This window comes from Labrus bergylta, chromosome 4 (genome assembly GCF_963930695.1).
Source record: "Labrus bergylta chromosome 4, fLabBer1.1, whole genome shotgun sequence".
In the NCBI taxonomy this organism is placed as follows: domain Eukaryota; kingdom Metazoa; phylum Chordata; class Actinopteri; order Labriformes; family Labridae; genus Labrus; species Labrus bergylta.
In genome coordinates, this window is record NC_089198.1 from 1935039 (window position 1) to 1960074 (window position 25036).

Consider the following 25036-nt stretch of genomic DNA (forward strand, 5'->3'; position numbering starts at 1 on the left):
TGTTCTTGAAATTTGCCTGATTTGAGAGCTAAAGGACATATCTTGATCAAATAGAACTCCTAGATTCCTAACAGTGGTGCTAGATGCCAGGCTGATGTCACTAAGGACAGTCACATCACTAGAAAAAGTATCTCTGAGGTTTTTAGGGCCTAGCACAATAACTTCAGTCTTGTCTGAGTTAAGGAGCAAAACATTTCTGGTCATCCAGGTCCTAACGTCCTTAAGGCACGTTTCTAGCTTACATAACTGACTGGTGCCATCGGGCTTCATTGATACATAAAGCTGAGTATCATCTGCATAACAATGAAACTGTATGGAGTGTTTCCTCATAATATTTCCCAGAGGAAGCATATATAATGTAAAGAGAATTGGTCCAAGCACTGAACCTTGTGGCACTCCATTGCTAACTTTGGTGTGCATAGAGGACTTACTGAGACATGTACAAACTGAGATCGGTCTGATAAGTAGGATTCAAACCAACTTCTAGCTACAGCACTATCAGATAAACTTCTAGAGAGCACATTTTTATTAAGCAGAGATAATTCTGGTAGGACAAAGTCGAAAGTAATAAGGAAATGGTCTGATAGTCACACTGGCAAAACATTTTCGAGGGGGGCTAGAACCAAGCGTTACATGCAGCTAATGCTGCAGCTAACAGGAGGACGTAGGAGTAGCCGCGTTTCCGTGGACTTTGAATTTTTGCAAATAGATGAACCTAAACATGCACAGGACACTTGGAAAACACACTAAAGAGCAGATAAAACCAGAAGAAGAAGAATATGGGCCCTTTAAGAGAAATGGATCTTGTAAAACTGTTCAAGACCTTCATAGAGTACTCACAAAAACCTGCTTGAAGTCCCTTTTATACACAATTGTAATATTTTTTATCTCCACTAGAGGCAACATTATCAAGGGGGAAGATCACCACAGCACTCTGTTCAAGCATTCATATGTAACAGCTGCTGTAAAGTGAACTATTCTCACACTTCTGGCTGAACATCAGATCAGGTCTCTTGTTGGTTCAAACCTTGTTGTAGAGATGGAACTTTGGCTGTGGATTATTCTGGCTGCTCTTCTATTTGGTGAGAAACTATAGCATCATACATTTTTTTTACTTCTCACTTGTTTGTGTGTCTGTTCTTAAGGCTATGTAAATTATTTAACCTCAATCCTTTTTTTCATCAATCAACAATTCATCTTTTATTTTCTGTTCTCTTCTCAGAGTGTAAAGGAGAAGACAGAGTGATCCAGCCAACAGAAGATGTATTTGCTTCTGAAGGAGACACAGTCACACTTGGTTGTACATTTAAGACCACTGACCCATATCCAAATTTGTTCTGGTACAGACAAAAACTGGGTGATTTCCCAAAGTACATGTTGAGATGCTACTCAAAAGACGTATATAAAGCTCCTGAGTTCCAGACAGACAAATTTAATGCTGCAATCAACGGGACATCAGTTCCTCTGAAGATCCAGAAGCTTCAGCTGACTGACTCTGCTGTGTACTACTGTGCTCTGCAGCCCACAGTGACAGGAAACACCACAACTCTGTACAAAAACCTCTGGAGAGAAGACAACACAATACTCCACAACATCCACTAGAGGGAGTCACACACTGATAAACCTATGATTATTTCATTCATGATACAGTTGTGATAAAACCTTTAAGGAATTAGAGTAGTTTAAAGAGTCTCCTCCTCCTGACTGCAGAAGAGCCTGATGACAGAGAACTCTTTAAATCAAGCTGTGAACATCAGACCAAACAGCTCACCAAACTTACTCATACTTGTTCTTCACTTACAGCGTCTCACCTCTACAAACATGGAACAACTCACTATTATCTTCATTTTAACTCTCCTTGGTATGTTTGTGTTTAATAAGAAATCTAAATGACAAAGAAGCTTTTAAAGAATTTCAGATCCAGTATGAATTTTTGGATCAGCCACAGATCAATTTAACATTTGAAAAACACTTTCTAGAAAACAACACTTCTTTACTGATGACTGTTTCTAGTATTGTTTGTTTGAACACAAGATGTTTATTGTGTGACATCTTTAAACTACAGAATGTCTGATGTTGAAACATCATGTGTTTGTCTCCATCAGGTAACACCTTGGAGGATGATATTACTGCCAGCAGTGCTGAAGTGTTTTCATCAGAGGGTCACAGTGTTACTCTGTCCTGTAAATACTCAGTTAAAGCTGATAATCTCCAGTGGTATCAACAGGATCCTGGATCAGCTCCTCAGTTCCTTCTCCTGATCAGCGACACTTCAGATCCAACTGTAGTGACAGCAAAACCTCCACACCCTCGACTGACTGTTAAACTGAATAAGGAGAGAAACCGTGTGGATCTACAGATCTCCTCTGCTGCACTGACTGACTCTGCTGTGTACTACTGTGCTCTGCAGCCCACAGTGACAGGAAACACCACAACTCTGTACAAAAACCTCTGGAGAGAAGACAACACAATACTCCACAACATCCACTAGAGGGAGCATCAGACCGAAACAACTCGGCACCAACTCATACTAGTTCTTCCTTTACAGCACCTCACCTCTGTAAATGTGGGAGAACTCACAATGGCCTCCAGTTAACAACAAGTTAAAGTTTTAAATAAGGTGTTTCTCTGGCCACGCCCACTGAGACCAAGGGCCCGTTTCAGAAAGAAGGTTCAACAAACTCTAACTCTGAGCTCTGAGTTGATTTACCCTCAGGTGGGAAACTCTGAGTTTTGGGTTCCAGATCAGCTGATTTGAGTTAAATCAACTCTGAGTAGGTTCACTCGGTGTTCAGCGTGTGCACCACTACTATAAAAAGACAACATTAATGGAGCCATGGCAACAGGTGACAAAAAAGAGATCCTCTTACTTTAACCATCTGGAAATATAACCTTTCTACATCTTCATGCAGACACACTACAAATATAAACCAGTTTTAAGAAAGAAAGAAAAAGTAACACTGCTGCAGCAGCACAGGAGAGAAAGAAGTGGTGAAGGAGAAAACTGCTGCTCGCGTCAGCATGTAATGAAGTCTATTCATCTAATATTTAATCAGAATAATAGTTTTGCAGGTAAAAACCAGTGTAATGGTGTTTAAACTAACATTTATTGACATGAAGATTCAATTAAGCAGGAGAAAAGCGACTTTAAAACAGCTCTAAATGAAATAGGCTATAAGAACAAACTAGGCTCATGGTGGGAGCCAACCTTATTTTATTCATATTTGACAAAGTAAACTTAGCCTAATTAATTTGAAAGTGCATTATTAAATGTTCTTTTTATACGCTATAGCCTTCCTAACATATAACATTAAAACAACCTGGATTTTTATTCAGACAAAGCGGTGAATCTTCACTAATATTCACGTGATACGGACTGAATGAAAGAATGAGGAAAACCCAGTTTCCCTCATGTCATGGTTAACTGACTCAGTGTTTGTTAAAAACCTGCTTACTGAAACAGGCCCCAGGATTAAAGTATTTCAGAATATCCAAACAATACTTGACATAAATATACAATATCTGAACAGTACGTCTGATATGTTGCTTTTTCATATTAATTCTTTAGGGCAATTCATCGATAGTTTGGTATCAAATTTCTGAATAAATTATCCCTGTAAACATCTAGAAACACATGATTGATTACTGTGTACCACATGGTTCAACCCTGTGTCCTCATTTCTTCTTTATGTGTTGACTTTGATATTTTAAAAATGATTTGATCTATTTTCATTTGTGTAATAATAGTAAGAATGGATTATATATAAATTCATTAACATGTGCATCAGGTTCAGAACATTTTAAATGTGTTCCAGTATGCAGTTCAGAGACGCGTTCCAGGATGTCACTTCTAGAATTTCTGCACTACATTTTTACAATTCCTCCAGGGGGAGACATTATTGACCAGGTAATGAACTACTGTGTTCAAACATTATATTAATACCAGCTGCTGCTGTAAAGAGAACACTTCAACACAGTGAACATTGAACATCAGAGAGTTCCTCCTGTTGGTTTAAACCTGGTTTTAGAAATGGAAATTTGGCTTTGGATTATTCTGGCTGCTCTTTTCTTTGGTAAGATATAAAGCACAACATGTCTTCAGTGTTTTTAAGTTCTGAGCAGGAATCTATGAACATTTGAATTATCTTGTTCTTGCAGTAAGACCGAACAACTGATATTTTCCACTGTCTCATCTTCTCAGTCTCTTGAACAATATTTAATCTAATGGCTTAATTTTCTCTACGTTTTACAGGACTAACAGCTGGAGACAAAATCTATCCTGCAGTCGATGAAGTCAGTGGAACAGAAGGAGAATCTGTCACACTCAGATGTAACTATGAGACAACATACCAGAATGTTTACCTCTACTGGTACAGACATCATTCTGACCTCCAGGCACCTCAGTTTATACTCTTGAAAGGAGCAAAAAGAAGGAGTGATGAATATATTCCAGATAAACGATATGAATCTCAAACATCACCCAGCTCAACTGAACTGACCATTAGAAAGCTAACCCCTGAAGACACAGCTCTCTACTACTGTGCTTTAGAAACACAGTGATACAAAGTGTAGAAGAGGCTGTACAAAAACCTGAACACAGATAACTGACTACTCTTCAAAGAGGAGGGAAGTGGGATTCAAACCACAGCTTCATGTCAGATGGATTCTGATGATTCCTGTTTGCTCAGAGTCTCTGTGGTTACAGCTGCTGATGAGACACTGAGGGAATTAAATACTCAGCTACTAACTACACATTTTGTATAGCACCAAATCATAACAAGTGTCATCTCAAGACACTTTACAAAAGAGCAGGTCGAGACCTTACTCGATGTTATATTAAGATAATCTGCATATTTTCAAAGTGCCATCAAATAACTACTCAAAATGAATCACAAAGTAGATAATGCTTGGGCAGGAATGTGTGCTGTTCCTGCCTAATGCTTTCCACATAAAGATGTGGACGGGCAGGGAGATCCCAGAACAACCGCTAAATATAAATAATTACAATAAAGTATTTTTGTTTTGACAAAGTGGTCCTGACTGAACTCTAGTTCTGTACGATCATTTACTTAATCCTCGTGATGTCCTCCTCGACTGTGTTACACCATGTGTCGTCTGGGGTCAAAATGACCCCGCCCAGTTTGACTTTAATTTAAGTCATATAACATAAATTAATTCAATCAATTCTGTGTTACACCTTTAGTCTGACTTCAGTCCAACCCATTAACACGCATTTTCCCTTCTTTTTTTTATTTTTTTTTAAATTTAGGGCCAATAAATCTTGTTTACATAAAAGTATACCCTTTTTTTGAGTGGAAAAAAAAAAGTATTTTGAATTTATATCATTTTGACTCTTTGACTTATCACAGAGTGGTCTATGTCTATGTCTAAGTATAAGTTTAGTGAAGATGCTGTGTTTGAATCATTTGAATTTTTTGAATGGCAGTAAATAATAACACCTGCTGCTCTCCGGCAGGTGTTATTATTTGCTGCCAAATTGACCCCGTCCGGTTTGACTGTAATTTAAAGAATATAAAGTGGATTTTTAAACCCAATTCTGTGTTACACCTTTAGTAACAACTTCATTCAAACACATTAGCACCATTCTTTTATTCCATTTAAGATTTAAGGCCAATAAGACCTCATTTACATGCCTGCCTGGTAGTAATGGCATGATCTATATATGCACTGCTTTTTTGGCACATTTCCAATGTTTTGAGATCACTCTGGCGAGGGTGTTTTTTGGGTGATGGGCCAGGAGGGGCTGCTGGGTGAGGGGGAGCTGCTGCAGAGGCCAAAAAGATACCTACTATTTTAACTAGTGGACATCGAGGCACTTATTCCTTTACTAGTAAACTGTACGGGGCTTTACTAGTAAACTAGTAAGGTGAAAACTGCTCCCCCTAGTGTGACTAATTGACATTTTAGCTACTACTAGTTAACTAGTAAACATTTCCGAGCCTATGTCAAGCCCTTTTAACATTAAATCATTAAGAAATTGCAGATATCAATAATTGATTTCTGACATGTTAGAATTCCAAGCCGACATATCCATAATGTAATTTTCAACTCAATTTTCACTTAAAATGTTCATTCTAGATATCAAAAATTCAATTATTTGAGTGACAAAGTTCATTTATGACATCTACAATTGTTCTTACATTACAAATATCACAAATTAATTCTAGATATCTAAAATGCAATTCTTACTAGTCGAAATTACATTATTGATATGTTGACCAAAATGACATTTTGACATGTTGAAATGTAAATTCCAATAGTGAAAACTAAATTGCCACTTGTCAGCCAGACTCATTTAATGTGAAAGGACTGGCCATACCGAGCCTCACTAGTTAACTAGTAGACATTTTGCACCTTACTAGTTAACATGAAGAATTTTTGCTGTCTACTAGTTTACTAATAAATCTTTCAACTCTCTACTCGTAAACTAATGCAGTCAAAGACCTCACTAGTGCAGGAAACTGAGTTTTTTGTTGTTGTTGTTGTTGTTGTTGTTGTCATAACTATTGCTTGACCCTTAACATCAAACATCCAAGAGCAAAGATGTTTTGGAAAGCAGTATGGTGTGATCATTTGCTCCAATGCACCACTTTATGCTGCGGAGTCATTTTGACCCCAGAGGACAACAGACGTTAGTAAATTCAATAAAAAAAACACAATTCGATCAAATTTACTCAAATTTTCTATAATCATGAAGAGCATAGTACTGAACAACCCCCATTATTTTCAGACCATTTGATGAATAAAAAACATATTTGACGGCAAAAGATGGAATTTGGGGGGTCAGGTTGACCCCAGGACAACACGAGGGTTAAACTGTTCTTAAGAGTTAATGAGTTTGAATATGGCCACCGGTGATGTCATCAGAATTCACAGCACCCTTCAATTATATTAAATACAGCCTAATGAAGTGATGTTGAGGAAGGACGTTTTCATCTTGTCCTAACAACTTTAAAACCAATGAATGTGTACGAAACCCCAAAGGATTTTGGTATGTGAACTTCCATTAAAAAAATCAGCATGGTTTGTCCGTTAATGACCCCTTCAAGAAGATACTCTAGATGTTAAATGTGGTATGGTGGTTGGTGCTGGGTTGTTTTCATGTGCATCTTTTTCAGAATCCTCTCCTGCGATGGTGTTTTTGTCACAACCCTTTAAAAGTGACATATCCTGATAGATCAGACCTAGACCTCTACATCCAAGTAATCCAAGCCACCCCACAGCATCAACTGGAACATTTGTGTCCCCTGTCATGTATTAACAGATGAATCTTTATAGAGTCCACTCAGATCAACCAACCAACCAACCTGTAAAAGTGGCTATGCATCCCTGGAAGAAGACCTTCTCCGGATCCACAACGGACCTCAACCAGGAGCGACAGGCTGACACATAGATTTAACGGTACTGTGTCTGTATGTGCTGGCAGAGGAAAGAAGACTGCTTGGAAACTTGGAAGTCTCTCCCAGAGGTGAAGGATGGACGGTGGGTCTGGGACACACTTCTGCACATTTGCATCATAGTTGTAGGTTGATGCATTATGTAAGCATACAGAACCAGCAGGCTCACTGCAGAAGAACTGATCTGATCTATTTAACGTTTCTCCACCACTTGAGGGCGACATTATCAGGTAGGCAGTTCATCACCTCTGCACTGAGTTCAACCTTTCTGTCAATACAAACTGCTGCAAGGAAGAGAACTTTTCTCACTCTGAATGTTGAACATCAGAGAGTTCCTCCTGTTGGTTTAAACCTTGTTGTAGAGATGGGACTTTGGCTGTGGATTATTCTGGCTGCTCTTTTATTAGGTGAGAGACAAAGAACATATTCTGATTACTCTGTACATGTTTGTGTGTCTGATTCTCTAGCTACATAACTTTTATAACCTAGTAAGTATTTTTGGCAACAATTAATCTCTCCCTCCTCATGTTCTATTTTTCTCAGAGTGTAAAGGAGAAGACAGAGTGATCCAGCCAACAGAAGATGTCTTTGCTTCTGAAGGAGACACAGTCACACTTGATTGTAAATTTGAGACAACTGACAGAGCCCCCTCTTTGTTCTGGTACAGACAAGAAATGGGTGATTTCCCAAAGTACCTGTGGAAAAGCTATGGAAGTTTTTCAGGAAATGCTCCTGGGATCTCGGATGACAGATTTAAAGCAGCAAAAAATGGTACATCAGTTCCTCTGAAGATCCAGAAGCTTCAGCTGACTGATTCTGCTGTGTACTACTGTGCTCTGAAGCCCACAGTGACAGGAAACACCACAACTCTGTACAAAAACCTCTGGAGAGAAGACAACACAATACTCCACAACATCCACTAGAGGGAGTCACATACTGTTTAACTTTATCAGAATGATAACAGTCTAGATCATCTCCTCTCATGAGACTGTTGTGATGAAGAGCTTCAGAAATGAAACTAGTTCAACAGATGAGTCTCCTCCCAATGACTGCAGAGGTGTTTGATGACAGAGAACTGTTTGATTCCAGCTGTGAACATCAGACCAAACTCTACTCACAAAACTGAATCATACTGAACATTCACTTACAGCGTCTTACCTCTAAAAACATGGAACAACTTACTGTTATTTTGTTCTTCTCAGCTCTCATAGGTATGTATGTAAAGGAAAATGTGGGTGTTTAGGCAAATAATATGTATCTACATTTTAAAAGAAGTTGAATTAAAACAATAGATTTTTGAGGTGTGATGGATTGTGTTGCATTAAGAGTTGAATTTCAATAAAATACGATTCTGTATCATATCTTCTTTTTTAGATTTCAGCTATGAAGAGCTCACTCCAGTTAAAAATGAAGAGTCCAGTTCAGAAGGCAGCACTGTTACTCTGTCATACAGTTACCCTGAACTGTCAACTAGTAATTATTTCTTCTGGTATCGACAACATCCAGGAAAACAACCACAGCTCCTTGTTGGTCACGGCGCTTCAGGAACGATAGGAAATGCACTTAGATCAGGATTAAAGATTTCAGTGGAGAAAAAAGAAATCAACATGAACATCTCCTCTGTTGCACTGACTGACTCTGCTGTGTACTACTGTGCTCTGAGGCCCACAGTGACAGGAAACACCACAACTCTGTACAAAAACCTCTGGAAAGAAGACAACACAATACTCCACAACATCCACTAGAGGGAGTCACACACTGATAGACTTCTATGTTATGTCATGATGAAGGCTTGATGTTTCTCAATTCAGAAATGAAACTAGTTCAACAGATGAGTCTCCTCCCAATGACTGCAGAGGTGTTTGATGACAGAGAACTGTTTGATTCCAGCTGTGAACATCAGACCAAACTCTACTCACAAAACTGAATCATACTGAACATTCAGTTACAGCATCTCACCTCTACAAACATGGAACAACTCACTGTTATTTTGTTCTTATCAGCTCTCATAGGTATGTATGTAATAAATGGACAGTGTGTTGTGATTTTGAAAATAAAGAGTATTTCAGTCCGGAAAGCTGTCATTATACCCTTAAATATGTTAGATGTATAGTTATGTTTGTTGAATGTATAGATTTATTGACGTGACTTTGAATTATATCTTTGGCTTCATCTTTTTTTAGGTGTCAGCTGTGAAGAACTCACTCCAGTCAAGAATGAAGAGCACAGTTTAGAAGACAGCACCGTCACTCTGTCCTACAGTTACTCCAAACAAGCTGATGGCAATGATTATTTCTTCTGGTATCAACAATATCCAGGAAAACAACCAGAGTTCATCATGTTCATCTCAGGGTTGAACATCACAAAAACAGCAGAATCTCTGAAATCAGAGAAAAGGTTTTGGACACAACTCTCTGAAGAAAAGGATCGTGTCGATCTACAGATCTCCTCTGCTGCACTGACTGACTCTGCTGTGTACTACTGTGCTCTGCAGCCCACAGTGACAGGAAACACCACAACTCTGTACAAAAACCTCTGGAGAGAAGACAACACAATACTCCACAACATCCACAAGAGGGTATGTATGTAAAGGAAAATGTGGGTGTTTAGGAAAATAATTTGTATCAAAATTTTTAAAGAAGTTGAATGAAAACAATAGATTTTTGGGGTGTGATGGATTGTGTTGCATTAAGAGTTGAATTTCAGTAACATACAATTCTGTATAATTTCTCTTTCTTTTTAGATTTCAGTTATGAAGAGCTCACTCCAGTTAAAAATGATGAGTACAGTTTAGAAGACAGCACTGTTACTCTGTCATACATTTACTCTGATCTGTCAACTGGTGATTATTTCTTCTGGTATCGACAAAACGTCTGGAGAGAAGACAAGACAATACTCCAACATCCACTAGAGGGATTCACACACTGACAAACTTGATATGTCATGATGAAAGTTTGATGTTTCTCAATTCAGAAATGTTCTTCTCTCTTCTCTTCTCTCTTCTCTTTTGTTCTTCGGAGGCTGCGATTTCTTGAGGTGTTCCACAGGGTTCATTCCCGGGTCCTCTCAGTTTTTCATTACAGGCTGACCATGATATTGTTAAAATAATTTGATGAGGTTTCCTTTGTGTTGGTTAAAGAGCCCATATTATGCCCTTTTTGGGGTTCATATATTTAATCTATGTACCTACTAAAGTATGTTCACAATAGCTAAAGTTCTGTACTGCCGCTCCATGCACCGGCTTGCTTCTGACTCTCTCTCTAAGGCTCTGAAGTGCCCACGTTCAGAGTCCCCATGTGTGTCAAGTCTGATCTAATTGGTCGGCCTGTCGGCTCAGCCGTAATTGGTCAGTCACTCAGCACGGTTCTCGGAAATCAATTTCAATCAATCTATCAATTTTTATTTGTATAGCGTCAACTCATAACAAGTGTTATCTCAAGACACTTTACAAAAAGCAGGTAAAATACCTTACTCTTTGTCTTTTAACATTACAAAAGAGCAGGTAAAAAGACCTTACTCATTGTTATGTTACAAAAAGCAGGTAAAAGACCTTACTTATGCTATATTACAAAGACCCGGCCTATCCATCATGAGCACTTTAGCAAAGCAGCAAAAGTTACAGTGGTAAGAAAAAACTGCCTTATTAAAAGGCAGAAATCTTCGGCCGGATCCCCGGCTCATGACGAAACAGCCTTCACAGGCCTAGACTGCGCCGGGGTTGGAAGGGGATAGGGGGAGAGATGGGATAAGATGCAGTAAGAGGGATAGGGAGCAAGGGGGTGGGGGGAGGCAAGCCGTCCATCAACAATCCGGTGGGGAGGGGGGAGGAGGGGGGGGACGGGGGGGGTTGTTCTGGCAGGCCGTCAACCAACGATCTCGAGGTGCCAGTTCCCCCGGTAGTCAAGCCTATAGCCGCATAACCAAGAGCTGGTCTACACCAGCACCAGCCTTAACTATAACCCCGGCTGGAAGACGATTCCAGAGGAGAGGAGCCCGATAACTGAAGGCTTTACCTCCCATAGTACACTTAGAGACTGTAGGTACCACTAGCAGGCCTGCATTCTGGGACCGTAATGTTCTTGAGGGGCAGTACGGCACTAGTAGCTCCTTAAAATAAGTTGGTGCCTGGCCATTTAGAGCTTTGTAAGTGAGAAGAAGGATCTTGAATTCTATTCTAGACTGTATAGGGAGCCAGTGCAGAGAAAACAACACAGGAGTAATGTGGTCCCTTTTCCTAGTTCTAGTCAATACACGAGCTGCAGCGTTCTGGACTAGTTGAAGAGTCTTTAGAGACCCACCAGAGCACCCTGACAAAACAGAATTACAATAATCCAATCTGGAGGTAACAAATGCATGAACTAGTTTTTCTGCATCATTTTGCGACAGGATATTCCTGATCTTGGATATATTACAAAGGTGAAAATAGGCTGTTCTTGAAATTTGCCTGATGTGAGAGCTAAAGGACATATCTTGATCAAAACGAACTCCTAGATTCCTAACAGTGGTGCTAGATGCCAGGCTGATGTCATTAAGGACAGTCACATCACTAGAAAAAGTCTCTCTGAGGTTTTTAGGGCCTAGCACAATAACTTCAGTCTTGTCTGAGTTAAGGAGCAAAACATTTCTGGTCATCCAGGTCCTAACGTCCTTAAGGCACGTTTCTAGCTTACATAACTGACTGGTGCCATCGGGCTTCATTGATACATAAAGCTGAGTATCATCTGCATAACAATGAAACTGTATGGAGTGTTTCCTCATAATATTTCCCAGAGGAAGCATATATAATGTAAAGAGAATTGGTCCAAGCACTGAACCTTGTGGCACTCCATTGCTAACTTTGGTGTGCATAGAGGACTTATTAACATGTACAAACTGAGATCGGTCTGATAAGTAGGATTCAAACCAACTTCTAGCTACAGCACTATCAGGTAAACTTCTAGAGAGCACATTTTTATTAAGCAGAGATAATTCTGGTAGGACAAAGTCGAAAGTAATAAGGAAATGGTCTGATAGAAGAGGATTTTCTAGGAAAACTGTAAGGTTTTGGATTTCAATGCCATAAGCTAAAACAAGATCCAGGGTGTGGTTAAAACGATGAGTAGGTTCGTTTACACCCTGGGTGAAACCAATAATGGGTGAAACCAATAATGGAATTATTGAATTGCCCCCCGGGGACAAATGAAGTTTTTTTAATTGAATTGAATTGAATTGAATAGAGTCTAATAATGACATGAAAGCTGTGCTAAGGCTATCATTATCAACATCCACATGGATATTGAAGTCACCTACAACAATTATTCTATCACTGCTAAGGACTAAATTTGATAAAAAAAATTCTGCAAATTCAGTTAGAAATTCAAAATATGGGCCAGGAGGGCGATAAACTACAACAACTAGAACTGGCTGAAAGGTTCTTGAGACTGGATGTGAAAGACTAAGAACGAGGCTTTCTAAAGAAGAAAAATTCAGTTTTGGTCGAGGGTTAACTAGAAGACTAGAATTAAAAATAGCTGCCACTCCACCACCTCGTCCGGTGTCTTGAGGTATATGAGTACTAAAATGACTGGCAGGAGTGGATTCATTTAAACTAACATATTCATCTGGACACAGCCAGGTTTCAGTCAAACAAAGTAAATCAATATGCTGATCTGATATCAGATCATACACGAAAAGAGATTTGGATGCAAAGGATCTAATGTTCAAAAGTCTGCAGTGAATTTTCTGATTTTTTTGCAAAATCGCATTCGTAGTTTTGATTCTAATGCGATTTACGCCTTTTTTTTCTACGTTTGGATGACTTATAAAAACGGGTCTGGACCGGGGGACAGACACAGTACCTATAGTATAACTACAGTTCGATTCAGAATTACAGCTATAGTGACTGGGAGACAGATCTAAGGGAGGCGCAGAGAAGACTGCAGCTCTGCCTCCTGGTCTGAACTCTGTTTTGTTGTCAAGGTTTTGGACTAATAACCTCTGCTATGTTTCTAGATAATAGAGCTGCACCGTCCAAAGTGGGATGGATGCCGTCTCTAGCTAGCAGACCAGGTTTTCCCCAAAAAGACTGCCAGTTATCTATGAAGCCCACATCGTGTGCTGGACACCACCTCGACAGCCAGCGGTTGAGTGATGACATGCGGCTATACATGTCATCACTGGTCTGATTTGGGAGGGGTCCAGAGAACACTACGGAGTCCGACATCGTCTTAGTACACATCGACTCCACATTAACCTTAGTGACTTCCGACTGGTGTAGTCGGGAGTCATTAGTGCCTACATGAATTACGATTGTATTAAATCTACCTTTAGTCTTTGTCAGCAACTTTAAATGAGATGCGATGTCGCCCGCTCTGGCCCCAGGTATACACCTAACTATGCCCGCTGACTTCTCTAGCTTCACGTTTCGGACGATGGAGTCTCCAATAATCAGAGTTTTATTCTCTGTGTGTCGCTGAGTGGGGAAAATTAGTTTGAAACGTGAAGTGGTTGGTGGGGAACCGTGTGCTTCGATTTTCGACTATGCTTCCCTCGGACAGTAACCCAGCCACCGCCTCCCGGCTGCTCGGGAGCTACCGGGGAGGAAGCCAAGCTATGTCGGCCCGCACCAACTACAGGTGGCTGGCTAACTACTGCTGCATACGATGACTCTGACTCAATGGTGCGGAGCCGTCTCTCTAACTCAGACACCCTCGCCTCCAAAGCGAAAAATAAACTACATTTCTTACATGTATCATTATCACTAAAGGAGGACGAGGAGTAACTTAACATCTGACACGTAGAGCAGGAGAGAGCAGGAGAGGGAGAGACAGAAAAAGAAGCTAACTGCTAAGCTAGGCTAAGAGTAGGTAGCTAAAATAAACAAAACTGTGAAGCAGGTTTGTCGCTAGAGAGAAAGAGTGCTTTTGGATTTCTTCTGTTTGTCTGAATGTACAGTGTGTTGGAAACAACAGTCGTAAGAAACTAGGCAAAATGAACAATTAAGCTTTTAGCTCTAACGATCAGCACTGAACAACACAGTACAGGAAGTGATGCAATACGCTCACCCGTAGTACGTAGCACGTAGCACGTAGCAGCTGCAATGGGAAATGTCCCGCCCCTTTTACCATATTGGGAATGCAGCCATTCTGGCTCCGTCCGAGGGGAGCATAAACATGAGCACCTTAGCACTACTGTGCTACCGCAGGCTACGGCATATTGTTGGCGTGCTACAGAAGTTAATGGGCGTGCAACATGAGCTGCTGGGCCACAACGAGCCAATGGGCTTAGATCAGTGATCTCACACTGACAAGACGTCACACTGGCAAAACATTTTCGAGGGGGGCTAGAACCAAGCGTTACATGCAGCTAATGCTGCAGCTAACAGGAGGACGTAGGAGTAGCCGCGTTTCCGTGGACTTTGAATTTTTGCAAATAGATGAACCTAAACATGCACAGGACACTTGGAAAACACACTAAAGAACATATAAAACCAGAAAAAGAAGAATATGGGCCCTTTAAGAGAAATGGATCTTGTAAAACTGTTCAAGACCTTCATAGAGTACTCACAAAAACCTGCTTTAAGTCCCTTTTATACACAATTGTAATATTTTCTATCTCCACTAGAGGCAACATTATCAAGGGGGAAGATCACCACAGCACTCTGTTCAAGCATTCATATGTAACAGCTGCTGTAAAGTGAACTATTCTCACACTTCTGGCTGAACATCAGATCAGGTCTCCTGTAGGTTCAAAACTTGTTGTAGAGATGGAACTTTGGCTGTGGATTATTCTGGCTGCTCTTCTATTTGGTGAGAAACTATAGCATCATACATTTTTTTTACTCCTCACTTGTTTGTGTGTCTGTTCTTAAGGCTATGTAAATTATTTAACCTCAATCCTTTTTTTCATCAATCAACAATTCATCTTTTATTTTCTGTTCTCTTCTCAGAGTGTAAAGGAGAAGACAGAGTGATCCAGCCAACAGAAGATGTATTTGCTTCTGAAGGAGACACAGTCACACTTGGTTGTACATTTGAGACCACTAACCCATATCCAAATTTGTTCTGGTACAGACAAGAAATGGGTGATTTCCCAAAGTACATGTTGAGATGCTACTCAAAAGACATAAATAAAGCTCCTGAGTTCCAGACAGACAAATTTAATGCTACAATCAACGGGACATCAGTTCCTCTGAAGATCCAGAAGCTTCAGCTGACTGACTCTGCTGTGTACTACTGTGCTCTGAGGCCCACAGTGACAGGAAACACCACAACTCTGTACAAAAACCTCTGGAGAGAAGACAACACAATACTCCACAACATCCACTAGAGGGAGTCACACACTGATAAACCTGTGATTATTTCATTCATGATACAGTTGTGATAAAACCTGTAAGGAATTAGAGTAGTTTAAAGAGTCTCCTCCTCCTGACTGCAGAGGAGCCTGATGACAGAGAACTCTTTAAATCAAGCTTTGAACATCAGACCAAACAGCTCAGCAAACTTACTCATACTTGTTCTTCACTTACAGCGTCTCACCTCTACAAACATGGAACAACTCACTATTATCTTCATTTTAACTCTCCTTGGTATGTTTGTGTTTAATAGGAAATCTAAACGACAAAGAAGCTTTTCAAGAATTTGAGATCCAGTATGAATTTTTGGATCAGCCAAAGATCAATTTAACATTTCAAAAACACTTTCTAGAAAACAACACTTCTTTACTGATGACTGTTTCTAGTATTGTTTGTTTGAACACAAGATGTTTATTGTGTGACATCTTTAAACTACAGTATGTCTGATGTTGAAACATCATGTGTTTGTCTCCATCAGGTAACACCTTGGAGGATGATATTACTGCCAGCAGTGCTGAAGTGTTTTCATCAGAGGGTCACAGTGTTACTCTGTCCTGTAAATACTCAGTTAAAGCTAATAATCTCCAGTGGTATCAACAGTATCCTGGATCAGCTCCTCAGTTCCTTCTCCTGATCAGCGACACTTCAGATCCAACTGTAGTGACAGCAAAACCTCCACACCCTCGACTGACTGTTAAACTGAATAAGGATAAAAAACATCTGGATCTACAGATCTCCTCTGCTGCACTGACTGACTCTGCTGTGTACTACTGTGCTCTGAAACCCACAGTGACAGGAAACACCACAACTCTGTACAAAAACCTCTGGAGAGAAGACAACACAATACTCCACAACATCCACTAGAGGGAGTCACATGCTGTTAAACTACGATGGTATGTAATGATACAGACCATCTGAACACTTTTTAAAACTGAAGATATGATGTAGGAGGGATGCATGCTTTAATGTGGGGCTGTACCAGTCTCTCAAAGCATTTCATAATCACTGGGGTGAGAGCAACCAGACGGTAATTGTTCTTGCTGGTGATGGCTGAGGTTTTGGGTACGGGGATTATGGTTGCGGTTTTCAGACAGATGGGGACAGTGGCTTGCTGTAGTGACAGGTTGAAGATGTGTGTGAAAACTACAACATCCACTAGAGGGAGTCACACACTGATAGACTTCTATGGTATGTCATGATGAAGGCTTGATGTTTCTCAATTCAGAAATGAAACTAGTTCAACAGATGAGTCTCCTCCCAATGACTGCAGAGGTGTTTGATGACAGAGAACTGTTTGATTCCAGCTGTGAACATCAGACCAAACTCTACTCACAAAACTGAATCATACTGAACATTCAGTTACAGCATCTCACCTCTACAAACATGGAACAACTCACTGTTATTTTGTTCTTCTCAGCTCTCATAGGTATGTATGTAAAGGAAAATGTGGGTGTTTAGGGAAATAATATGTATCTACATTTTAAAAGAAGTTGAATTAAAACAATAGTTTTTTGGGGTGTGATGGATTATGTTGCATTAAGAGTTGATTTCAATAACATACGATTCGGTATAATTTCTCTTTCTTTTTAGATTTCAGCTATGAAGAGCTCACTCCAGTTAAAAATGAAGAGTACAGTTTAGAAGGCAGCACTGTTACTCTGTCATACAGTTACCCTGAACTGTTAACTAATGATTATTTCTTCTGGTATCGACAACATCCAGGAAAACAACCACAGCTCCTTGTTGGTCACAGCGCTTCAGGAACGATAGGAAATGCACTTAGATCAGGATTAAAGATTTCAGTGGAGAAAAAAGAAATCAACATGAACATCTCCTCTGTTGCACTGACTGACTCTGCTGTGTACTACTGTGCTCTGAGGCCCACAGTGACAGGAAACACCACAACTCTGTACAAAAACCTCTGGAGAGAAGACAACACAATACTCCACAACATCCACTAGAGGGAGTCACGGACTGCGAAACATCAACTGTAGGTATGGAGACGTAGGCTTGACTGTTTTGTAGTGATGATAAAGAAGATCTCTGACAGGTGCTCTCCACATATACAGAACTGTTTGAATGTAACATGAATTTAGTTTGCAAACTATAGATATAAATGAAGCTCTTAATATACAAAAAGTTAATATGATGTGATGGTTTGTCATCATATTTAATCTGGATCAAATCATTAGAATAAAATACCATCACAAACAGTTGGCATAACAAAATTAGAAGTTAGTTTCTTTTTTTCTGTCTTTGATAAACACGTTCGTCTTTGGCTGTGATTTCTCGTGGTGTACAACAGGGTTTAGTTCTAGGCCCGGCCTTTTTATTTGCAAGTTGAATTCGATATAAAATAAATTAGTCTAGTTTCTTTTGTGTTGTTATTGATGATCAGATCTTATCTTAATCCAGTCATAGATGCCCCTATGTTACTACATTTGAGATGTAAGTGTTAAGAGGAGGAGCTACACAAATGAATATGAACAGTGTCACTTTGGAACAGAAGAGCTGCTGTGTTCTCTCTAGTGTTCATTTATCACAGGAACAACAATGCAGCTTCCTTTGGTTTGGATGATGATAGTATTTTGTCATACTGGTAAGTACTAAGAAGATGTAATAAGATCTAAGACATGAAACATGTGTGTCCAGATAGACAACTACAGTCACAGTGAAATATATGTCTTTCTCTTTAGGATCCTCTGAGGAATTAGTGACACCATTCAGAGAAGTAATGATGGCTGTTGATGGAGAAAATGTGACTCTCTCCTGCAACTATTCTGGCTCTGCCAACTACCTCTACTGGTATCAGCAGAAATCAGGTTCATCTCCACAACTTCTCACAGGAGGATATTCAGAGAAAACAGAGAAGTTGTCTACTAGACATGACAAACAATCTAATGAGTTTCATCTGGAGATCTCCTCTGCTGCACTGACTGACTCTGCTGTGTACTACTGTGCTCTGCAGCCACAGTGACAGGAAACACCACAACTCTGCACAAAAACCTCTGGAGAGAAGACAACACAACACTCCCTAACATCCACCAGAGGGAGTCACTTACTATAAACTGGAATCGGTCAGGAGGGAAACTTACAAGACAGATCATTAAAAGCGAGCAGAGTGTCAGTAAAAGATGTTCAGTGTAAAGTTGTCAGTCGGGGAATAACACAGGGCTGTGAATGAGACCTGTCTCTGTGATCAGGCTCCTCCTTCTAATCCTCTAACTTAGTGTTGATGTGGACTAAACACAGAGATCACAGCCTTCTTTATACTCTCTGTAACTCAGAGTTATTAACACTGCAGATATGATGTCTCTGGTTATCTCAGTGTTGCTGGCTGCTCTGTGTCTTGGTATGAACTCTGTTTCTTTGATATCAATCCAACACTGACATGATTCTTTAACAGCACACTAATACTATTTGTTACTGTTTTACAGAATGTATGGCACAAAAAGACAACGTGCTGCAACCAGAAGGAGATGTGACTGCTACTGAAGGAGAGGCAGTAACTCTTGGCTGTCAATACAACAGCAGTTCATCAAATTATTATCTCTACTGGTACAAACAGGATGTAAACAACAGCCCCAAATTCATACTGAGCCGCTTTAAGATTGGAGAAGGGAAAACAATGAAAGAGTTTGAGGAGAGATTTTCATCCACACTGGATTCTACTTCAAGATCAGTTCCTCTGAAGATCCAGAAGCTTCAGCTGACTGACTCTGCTGTGTACTACTGTGCTGTGAGGCCCACAGTGACAGGAAACACCACAACTCTGTACAAAAACCTCTGGAGAGAAGACAACACAATACTCCACAACATCCACTAGAGGGAGTCACTGTTCAAACATACTTTTCAAAGTCTGATCGAAATATCAAAACTTTATCTATTCTCACATTTCAAGGAGGAGCACAGTTTAGAGTTAAGATGTCACTTTTTAGCTGGTATGACATACCGACCAATTGCCTATTTCACAACTCAGCAGCCTGTCATGGAGTCTTTGATGATACATGGATGATTGCATCGTCGACATACAACTGGCAACAAACATCTTCACAGCTGTCTGGTAATTGGTTAATGTATAGGCAAAAGAGCAGCGGCCCCAGAATGGAGCCTTGTGGTACGCCAACATTACAGTGTTGAGGGGATGATATTGAACTATTGATTTTAACTCATTGCTTTCAAAATTCCAGACATGATTAAATCACCTGAGAGCTTGATTACAGACTCAAATCTTGACTATTTGTGCCTATCAGAAACGTGGTTAACTCAAACAACTCCATCTAGTGGTTTTAACATTCCAGGCTATACTGTCTATAGACGAGATCGTAAATGTGGGAAGGGTGGTGGTGTTATGATCTATATTAAAGAAGGGATTAAGAGTAAACAAATGGATTTGCCTACTGATAATCTGGAATGTGTTGGAGTTACTATCAGTCTTTCTCTTGAAATGTTGTTTAATGTATTTGTTTCGTATCGTCCACCAAATGAAAAGGATCTGTTCTTTAATAATTTATCTTCTGTTCTCAAAAAGTGTAATGGCAAAGAAGTTATCTTAATGGGTGATTTCAATCTGAACTGGTTGGATAAAACACGCAGAAAGAAGTTAAAGGGCATTGCCATTACATTTCAGCTGACTCAGATCATAGAAAATCCAACAAGAATAACAAGATCCTCAAAGACTTTGTTAGATTTAATAACGATTTTGATAACGTATATCAAAAACATATAATCTAATTACAGGCATGTCTGATCATAATCTTACTTTAGCTGCGAGACAACTCTCCAAGATGCGTTACAGAAATCCAGATAAAATGATAGGAAAGAAATGTATTTCACTTATTCCAAAGAAAGATATAGAAAACTTTGAGGATGAAGTCAGGAAAACTAAATGGGAAAGTATAATTAATGGTAAAAACTGTGAGCAAGCCTGTGAGGAATTAATGTCCACACTGAAGCAACTCCTGTCCAAATACACTAAAACACTACCCCTGAAGCATAATAGCAAACAAACTTTGCCCTGGTTTAATGACACCTTACAGCACTTAATGAAGATTAGAGATGCAGCTCTAAAAAAATCTCTAAAATCAGGTCTGGAAACTGATCGAATGATATTCAAGAGCCTTAGAAATAAAGCCACAGGGCAACTCCAGAAGGCTAAAGCCAATTTCTTTCTGGAGATAATAAAACAGGCAAAAGGAAACACTAAACAGTTGTGGAAAAATGTAGCTCAACTTACTGGAAAAGCTCGCTCCAAGAGCAGACCTATAGAGCTTAAATTAAATGGGGTTATACAGGGTGACAGTCTAGCTGTTGCGAATGGTTTTAATGAGTATTTTCTTGAGTCTGTTTTAGAATTGGGGAGCAATTCCAATGAATTCCAGCTACCCACTGTTTTAACAAACGAAGCAAATGCTCTGCATTTTAAATATGTAGATGAGGCAAAGGTAAACAAAATATTGTCATCATTATCTAATTCGAAAGCAAAGGACACTTGGGGAATTGATACGGTTTTTCTTAAAAAATTTAGGGATGATTTAACAGCCTCTGTCACTCAAATGATAAACCGGTCACTGGATGAAAGTGTATTCCCTAGCACTCTGAAGACTGCTATTGTAACTCCTGTTCACAAATCAGGGGACAGACAGGAAGTGAGCAACTATCGTCCCATCAGTATATTGCCTGCCATTTCAAAAGTTATTGAAAAGGTTCTTGCTGAACAACTGGTAGCCCATCTTAATATTGAAAATCTACTGCACCCTATGCAATTTGGGTTTCGAGCAAACCATTCCACTGAAACGGCATGTTGCTACTTCCTTGAAGTCATTAAAGGTAGCCTTGATAAAGGAGGGGTGGTGGGTGCTGTATTTCTTGACCTGTGCAAGGCTTTTGATACAGTTAATCATTCAGTACTCATCTCCAAATTGTCTAAATTTAAACTCTCTGTTAACGTTGTCAATTGGATTCAGTCTTATCTACTTGGTCGCTCCCAGTGCGTACGGATAAATGATAAAATGTCATCACTAAAAGCCTGCGTTATGGGAGTGCCACAAGGTTCCATCTTAGGACCGTTGTTGTTTAGTGCATACATCAATGACCTCCCATCTATGTGTGATGATGTGGGGACCTTGATGTATGCAGATGACACGGTCCTATATGTATGTGGGAAAGATCCTGAACAAGTAGCTGCCAAACTGTCATTAGCAATGGAACAAGTCATAGAATGGTTACGTTATTCATGTCTGACTCTTAATACTGACAAAACTGTGGTCATGTATTTTGTGAATAAACACAAAAATATGGTTTTTCCAAATATTATTGTAGGTGGGCAAATGATAAAAAAGGTCGATGAGTTTAAATACTTGGGTGTTACACTAGACCACAACCTTACTTTTAAAAGTCATATTAAAAAGATGTGTCATAAAGTTAAATATAACATAGCCAACTTTAGACATATCAGGAACTCACTTACAGTCGAAGCGTCTAAAATGTATTTGAATGCTATGATTTTTTCTTGCTTTCATTACTGTATATCATGTTGGTCCCAAGCAAACAAGACTGTTTTAAAACCCATAAGGTCACTTCATAAACAAGCCCTTAAAACTCTGGACAGAAAACCACAACAGTATCATCATTGTGATATTCTTGATAAATATAAAATTCTGAGCTTGGACAATTTAATTTTTTATACTGATGTCCGCTTAGTGTACAAAATAATCCATGATGCTGCTCCCTCACCATTGAAAAGCTTTGTGAAACTTTGCTCTGAGCTGATAAGCAGATCTTGAAGGTCTGCCTCTAATGGAGATTGCAATGTTCCTAAACGTGGCTCCGCTTTAGCACAATCTGTTTTTTCTTTTAAAGCCGTTAAGGAATGGAACAGTCTTCCAACTAGTCTTAAACTTTGCACAAACTTCTGCACTTTCACCCGGGAAGTCAAAAAATGGATTTTAAGGAACCAGCCTTGTCAGCATTAATGTGTCATCTCGACAACCTTCTAGATCTCTCAGGGAAACTATAATGTTTTAATATCTGTAAATTGTTCTATGTCTTTCTTCTCTCGTGTGCGTGCGTGCATGCGTGCGTGCGTGCGTGCGTGCGTGCGTGTGTGTCTGGTTTATTTGTATTTTGCTGTTGCCATCATCTGCCCAGGGACAACAGATGGAAATTAGCTAGCTTGCTAAATCTGGTACAAAGCATCTCTTCTCTTCTGAGACTAATGTTTTTTTTTGAACACTGTCCCTGATTCAAATAAACGGTTAAAAAAGTATTGAGTATTACAAATCAAGTCATTTTTTTTTACAGTTTACAGTATCAAAGGCCTCTTTCAGGTCTAGAAATACTGCTCCCAAAACTTTACCGTCACCTATGATGTGTGTTAGGGGCTTTACAAGTGAAGAATGCTTATTTATGAATTCAGTATCTAATCCAAACATATCTTTAGCCTGAGAGGTATTAGATCAATTATTTGTTGAATGTTGCCTTCATTAGTCTGTGTAATGAAGAATGAGTTTGATGAATCTGTAGGTAGTATCGCTTTCATTGTGCAGGTCTGAAAAAGAAGCCGACGCCAGACGCTGTCACACGTATCAGAAAGTATACATATTAAAAACATATCTAAAACTGTGCAACAGAGAGACATGACAAATGCATAAACAGCAAATGTGCTTCAAATACATAAACTATGCAAATTTACAGCATATCAACTAAATTAGTACATATATTCAGTCACTTTTCTCTCTCTCTTTCTGGGAATATGCATTTTTGACTTTAGAATCAATTCTGAATTTGAGTCCTGTCTCTCCAAATGGAAATCTCTTGACCTGTTGCAGCGTGGTTTCATTCCTCAGCCACAGTACAGTCCTACATAAGAGACAAACAAAGATGATTTTAGAGTTGAGTGGAGGGAGGGGTTAAAGGGGGGAGTCAAACTGTGATTCAATGACCAAAAAGACAAACTTTCACAAATATGGTTCATACAATAGGAGAATATTTATGTTTAAAGATGCTTTCAGTATATTTGAGTCAGTTTGTGACTTTGTTTCTGCTCACATTAACAGGTAGGTCACTAAGAATAACAGAGCTTTATTCATTAAAAAAGATGATTTTGAATGAGAAGCACTTATTTGTTCCTACTGGAAATCACATTAAGACAGTAAGTGTTATTGTTCCTTCAGGTGTTATCTGTGATGATCTCACTCCAGTCAAGAATGAAGTGTTCGGTTCAGAAGACAGCACTATAACTCTGTCCTACAGATACTCCAAGACTGTTTCTAGTGGGGATGATTTCTTCTGGTATCGACAACATCCAGGAAAACCACCAGAGTTTATTCTGTATATCTCTGGGCGTAATTCTTCAAGACCAGCAGAATCTCTCAAATCAGACTCAGAGTTCTCGACTAAGGTGTCTGGAAAGAACCATCTGGATCTACAGATCTCCTCTGCTGCACTGACTGACTCTGCTGTGTACTACTGTGCTGTGAAGCCCACAGTGACAGGAAACACCACAACTCTGTACAAAAACCTCTGGAGAGAAGACAACACAATACTCCACAACATCCACTAGAGGGAGCATCAGACCGAAACAACTCAGCACCAACTCATACTAGTTCTTCCTTTACAGCACCTCACCTCTGTAAATGTGGGAGAACTCACAATGGCCTCCAGTTAAAAACAAGTTCAAGTTTTAAATAAGGTGTTCCTCTGGCCACGCCCACTGAGACCAAGGGCCCGTTTCAGAAAGAAGGTTCAACAAACTCTAACTCTGAGCTCTGAGTTGATTTACCCTCAGGTGGGAAACTCTGAGTTTTGGGTTCCAGATCAGCTGATTTGAGTTAAATCAACTCTGAGTAGGTTCACTCGGTGTTCAGCGTGTGCACCACTACTATAAAAAGACAACATTAATGGAGCCATGGCAACAGGTGACAAAAAAGAGAGATCCTCTTACTTTAACCATCTGGAAATATAACCTTTCTACATCTTCATGCAGACACACTACAAATATAAACCAGTTTTAAGAAAGAAAGAAAAAGTAACACTGCTGCAGCAGCACAGGAGAGAAAGAAGTGGTAAAGGACAAAACTGCTGCTCGCGTCAGCATGTAATGAAGTCTATTCATCTAATATTTAATCAGAATAATAGTTTTGCAGATAAAAACCAGTGTAATGGTGTTTAAACTAACATTTATTGACATGAAGATGCAATTAAGCAGGAGAAAAGCAACTTTAAAACAGCTCTAAATGAAATAGGCTATAAGAACAAACTAGGCTCATGGTGGGAGCCAACCTTA

General features: G+C 39.5%; 1 gene segment (V, D, J or C); it reads left to right on the forward strand.

Moving 5' to 3' along the window:
* Positions 1 to 9335: 9335 nt before the first annotated feature.
* On the forward strand, positions 9336 to 24241 carry LOC136178915 (T cell receptor alpha variable 14/delta variable 4-like; the record flags this gene model as incomplete). The annotated part of the segment is given in 3 exon segments: positions 9336 to 9430; positions 16229 to 16533; positions 23957 to 24241. Coding segments are annotated over 3 exon segments (633 nt in total), but the record flags the coding sequence as incomplete, so codon positions are not given.
* Between the last annotated feature and the right edge of the window lie 795 nt (positions 24242 to 25036).